This window comes from Acyrthosiphon pisum, chromosome X, assembly GCF_005508785.2.
Source record: "Acyrthosiphon pisum isolate AL4f chromosome X, pea_aphid_22Mar2018_4r6ur, whole genome shotgun sequence".
NCBI classification, from domain to species: domain Eukaryota; kingdom Metazoa; phylum Arthropoda; class Insecta; order Hemiptera; family Aphididae; genus Acyrthosiphon; species Acyrthosiphon pisum.
This window is the reverse complement of record NC_042493.1, coordinates 17,095,540-17,101,189: the sequence shown is the minus strand read 5'-3', so window position 1 is coordinate 17,101,189 and position 5,650 is coordinate 17,095,540. Positions and strand designations below refer to the sequence as shown.

General features: G+C 39.1%; 1 protein-coding gene across 1 annotated transcript; it reads left to right on the top strand.

Moving 5' to 3' along the window:
* The first annotated feature begins 292 nt into the window (after positions 1–292).
* LOC103310803 lies at positions 293–4,471 on the top strand. Its single transcript, XM_008190131.1, has one exon. It carries the CDS (start codon positions 293–295, stop codon positions 4,469–4,471), a length of 4,179 nt encoding a protein of 1,392 aa, XP_008188353.1.
* Positions 4,472–5,650: the final 1,179 nt, after the last annotated feature.

Here is a 5,650-nt window from a genome sequence, read left to right as displayed (position 1 = left end):
TGCATTTATAATAAAATAATGACTTAACATTGATACAATTTTATTATCAATTACATTTATCATATCACGCCATCATAACATCCATTCATTTAATCCCCATGTTTCTACCAACTACAAAATTAATAACCTGACAATTTAGTTCTCACTTTTGCGGTACGTCCCGCGACTCACCCGTTTTTATTTCTTTTTTTGAATATAAACTATCCATAGAATTGCAGCTGTATAATACACAATAAGATTCAAGTTTTGCTATTGGCTTTTAGGTTAGAAAGTTCAGTCTCCACACTTTGCAATGTCTGCTCACGAAGTTGATGAAGAATTATCTGAAGTGATATACCCGTCAACGAGTGTGATTCCTCAGAACTCACCGGGCGAAGAATACTTTGATGATGTCCAAGCTCAGAGAGAGTCCGAGGATAATCATCAACAGCAAAAAAAACGAACCGTGAGACAAAAAAAAGACAGCGCCAAGCTCCAGAGAGAATTTCGGCAAAAACAGACTACTGAAGAAGTAATAAAAAGGAAAACTGCAGCTGCTGCGTACATGCAAGAATATCGTGTTCGAAAGAAAAACGAGTCTCTACACTCTGCTAAAAAAAGACGTTTGGACGATATACTCGTAAGTGCGCATGAAGAACAATCTGCTGATTCGATACCCAGTACCAGCGCCAGAGCAACGACGTCCACTGAGTCCACGGAGTCTAATGAAAGATTGCATCATCGAAGAGCCACAGCAGCACGACATTCGAGTGATTATAGAACTCGATGTCGTGAAGCAAGAGCTGCGATTGCAACGGAAACAGTTCAATCGTCTCCAAATGATGATCGTTCTTCCGATCAAGAACCATTTCTGAGGCAACCAACAATCCCCACTGTCGTATATGATCCAGTATTGCAACAAGCTGAAGCTCACCGCCAATTTAAAGAAAAGTTTTTGGAAAATAATTTTGGATATGCATGTTCTGTGTGCGACCGGTTATGGTACGAGAAAGACCTGAAACCTGCACCTATTAACTGTGTGACTATTCTCGCAGCAGAATTTCCCAACATGGATTTGGAAGCAGCTCGAGTTTGTAACACTTGCCATGCCTCATTGCGAAAAGAAAAAATACCGACATATTCAACTTCAAACGGATTCAAGTATCCACCTCAACCTGAAAATTTACCCGATCTTGATTTAGTCACTGAACGATTGATATCGCCTCGACTTCCGTTCATGCAGATCAGCCGACTCAGACATGGTCAAGGTCAGTATGGAATTTTGGGCCAAGTTATCAATGTTCCCGTTTCCGTCAATACCATGGTTCATTATCTACCACGAGAACTTGATGATGACTATTGTATAAATGTCCACATAAAACGAAAAAAGATACATAAATCGAGTTATCTTATTGGCTTGGTTCGCAAACGTGTTGTTAAAGATTGGCTCCGTTATCTCATCAATACTCCTCTTTATAAATTCTATAACATTGCAATTAACGAGTCATTTTTCTCCATGGATGTATCCCTGCCTCATAGCACCAACGATATGATGGAAGAAATTGATATTGAAGACAGCTTGCACGCTCAACAGCAAACTTTACTTTGGAACGAAGATAAATTTCTACGGATTGCTCCAGCACAAGGCGAAATGCCAACAAGTGTTTTGTTTGATGAACACTGCGAAGAGCTGGCATTCCCCAGTATTTATCTTGGACAATTTCGAGGTTTCAAAGAAGACCTGAATGTGACACCATATATGATGGCAACCAGTGAACTACGCAGATCCGATCGACGAGGAGTAACCCCTCAACATTTACTGTATGTAGCAATGAAAATTCTGCGCATGCGTACGCGAGATGCATTGACAGTTGCGTTCAAATTTATTGGTACAGATACCACACTCACAAGAGCACAAATAGAATCATCTAATTTCATCAATGATTGTCTTGAAACAAATTTGGCATTTTTACGTTCCATTCCGAATTCCACTTACTATTGGTCGCAACGCAAACGAGACCTGTTCGCAATGATTCGCCAATTGGGAAAACCTACATTCTTTTTAACTATGAGTGCAAACGAAATTGGTTGGCCAAAATTGATGAAACTTTTATATAAATTACGCAATAATGGAGCGGATATTGACTCACAGGGTCTTGCTGATATGCATTTCAATTTGAAAGCTGCTCTGATCAACGAAGATCCTGTTACCTGCGCGATCCATTTTGATAAGTTAGTACAAGTCATCATGGGTATACTCCAGTCAAAACAATTCTGCCCCTTTGGCAATCACTACGTCAAACACTATTTTATACGGATCGAATTTCAGCATCGGGGTAGTCCTCACGCACATATATTGCTTTGGTTGAATGAAGCTCCAACTGACGCCCTAGCAGAAGGAAAAGCTGCCACTGAAACTTTTGTTGACGAATTTGTTTCTGTATCGCCGGCCGATGCTTCTGGTTATGAAAAACTCCAGAAACATAAGCATACATTCACGTGTTTCAAGAAAAAAAATTCATCAGCATGTCGTTTTGAAGCACCATTTATGCCTAGTCGATCAACAGTTATACTTCAACCAATGGCAAAAACAGATACACGTCATACAGTGTATTTAAAAATCTACAAGCAAATCAGGAAGGCACTCGAAAATAATGACTATTGTGATATTAATCAGTTCTTAACAGCAAACCAAATTACTTCGTATGAAATGTACTTGGATATTCTGCGAGCTGGAATAACCAGACCACGTGTATTTATAAAACGTGACACTATGGAAAAATGGATTAATCAATTTAATCCGTTTATCCTCAACGTTCTAGGTTCGAATATGGACTTCCAATTCATTATTGAAGAATACTCTTGTGCTGCATATGTGGTGGAATACGTTAACAAGACTAATAGAGGCATAAGCAATCTTCAGCGAAAAATTATAGAGACCATGGATGAGCATCCGGAGTTTGACTTTATTGAAATAACGAGGAAGTTAAGCGTCGATATGCTGAACTGTGTCGAACTCACCAGTCAGGAAGCTGCTTGGTATCTCCTTCGACAAGCCATGTCAAAAAGTTCAGAAAAAGTGATATACATTCCAACTTCATGGCCTGTTGAGAGGGAGCGTGTTCGAAAATCGAATAAAGCTTTGGAGGAGGAGAATATTGAGCAAGACTCATGTGATATTTGGCTTGACAATTGTTTTGACAAATATCAAAAACGACCAAAGGAATTAAATGACATCACTTTAGCTCAAGCTGTTGCCCACTATACAGTGTCCAAAGCCAATGTCTGGAAACGACGTATGCATCCTAGGATAATTCGTTATCGTAACTATGATGTGACAGCAGATATAAATGAGTACAAACGTGAAATGGTGACTTTACATTTGCCTTTTCGTGATGAAGAAAATGAAATTCTCGCAGAGAGAAAATACGTAGAAATTTACAATACGCACGAGGTAATAATAATGGAGCGAAGACGAGAATTCGAGTCAAATTTAGATATCGCTAAAACTATAAAAATTTGTCGAGAGTTATGTCTTGAAGTCGCAGAAGATGATGAAGATGAAACAAGAAATGATATAAATTTATTAGCAGCGCATGTACGAGAAGCTAACTCTTTCGCTGACTTTTTAGCAAATCCAAACACGGATGCCAACGCAGATCTGAGATTAGCAACGTTAAATCGTCTCGGTCCTATTGCCAAGAAACGGGATAACGTTATGGATAAAGAAGACTTCAATCGCCTCATGTGCTCAACGAATTATCGCCAAAAAGGTCTCTTGCTTCACGTGATTTCACATATTTTAAATGCCGATACTGAAGAACCTTTGCAAATCTTTCTTACGGGACCTGCTGGCTGTGGAAAAACATTCGTGATTAATTTACTGAGAGAAATTTATAATCGGTTTTGCCATACAGATGGTTATTGCAATGCATATATAACATGTGCATCTACGGGGAAGGCAGCTGTAGCCATTGAAGGCACCACCGTTCATACTGCTTTTAAAATAACTATAGGACGACCGCAACCACTGTCATTTGAAGTAGCAAAACAATTCCGTAGTCTCTTCAAGTACATTGAATGTATTTTAATTGATGAGGTCAGCATGATATCAGCAGAATTAAACGGAAAAATAGATTCACGTTTAAAACAAATTACGGCTTCTAATTCTTCCTACGTTGGCAAAGATATTTTCTTCATTGGTGATTTGCGACAACTTCCAGCAGTACGCGCGACGCCTATCTACAAACAACCGAAAAACAGCATGGCTGGACCTACGCTATGGCGAGGTTTGAAGTTCTATGAACTAAACGAAGTCATGCGTCAGGAAAATGTTCAGTTCTCATGTTTACTGACAAAAATAGGAAACGGAGATATACTGAATAATGCAGAATTGGACTTACTTGAATCGCGGTTTTTCACCGAAGAGGAGGCGGCCGAAAAATGCCCCAACGGTGTACGATTGTTTTTCAGAAATCATGACGTTGAATAGTATAACAACCGAGTACTTCAGATGGTCACAGATAAAGTAACATCGATCGCGAAAGACGTATTTATTGGTCATAGAAATGACGAGCAGTTGGCACACATGCGACAACAACTGCATAAAAAAGTCGTGTTAGACACTGGAGGTCTACCATACGAACTCATACTCGCTATAGGCCGACCTTACATGATTACGGCGAATATTGATGTGTCCGATGGCCTCGCCAATGGTGCTATTGGTCACTTGGAGTTCATTGAATATTTTCGTCATGATCAACATGAAGAATCTAGTGACGATGATGAAATTTTGGAAGATAATACAGTGCGTCGTTTGTGGTTGCGTTTTCCTGATAACTGTAAAATTGGGCGAAAAATAAAAAGACTTTCTGCTAGATATGTACAAAGAAACGACATAGCAAGAAATTTGGTTCCCATTGCCAGAAAGAACGCTACTATTTATTTTGATAAAAATCGAACTACTAGTGCGAAACGGAATCATTTCCCTTTGATTCCAGCTACTGCTATGACGATTCATAAATCACAAGGAGGCACTTTCGACCAAATTGTTTATTCTTATGATAAAAAGCATGATCAACAACTCATCTATGTTGCTCTTTCAAGAGTTACAAGTATCGAAGGATTATTTATAGTATCCTCAGATAACAACCGCACTTTTTATCATGGAAGGAGGACGCCAGGATCATTGCTTCCACTTAAAAATGAATTTACTCGACTTGCAGGGAATACGTTACGAACCAAACAAGATTCAATTCTAGAATTATTACGTGCGAAAAAATCGGCATCGTTTCTAATATTCAACTGTCAAAGCTTGAGAGCTCATAATAACGACCTAACTGATGCTGTGACACAGGAATGTACTTTTCTTATGCTCAGTGAAACGTGGATTAGAAACGACGAACATATTTCAATTCCAAATTTTGATTGTCGTGTTCAATTCAAACGTGAAGGTGTACGAGCTGGTGGTGTCGCAATTTATCAGAAGCAAATTACTTCTCATATAACGACACCAAACATGGACATTGAATATCGCCAAACAACAGGTCTAACAGTGACTTCAAGACCGATTGAGACTTATGTGCAGCCGAATGTATATTACTGAACGGGCAGAAGTTCTTTCTGTCGTCGTCTATATATCGCCCAACCAACATATAAACGATATCGTAAA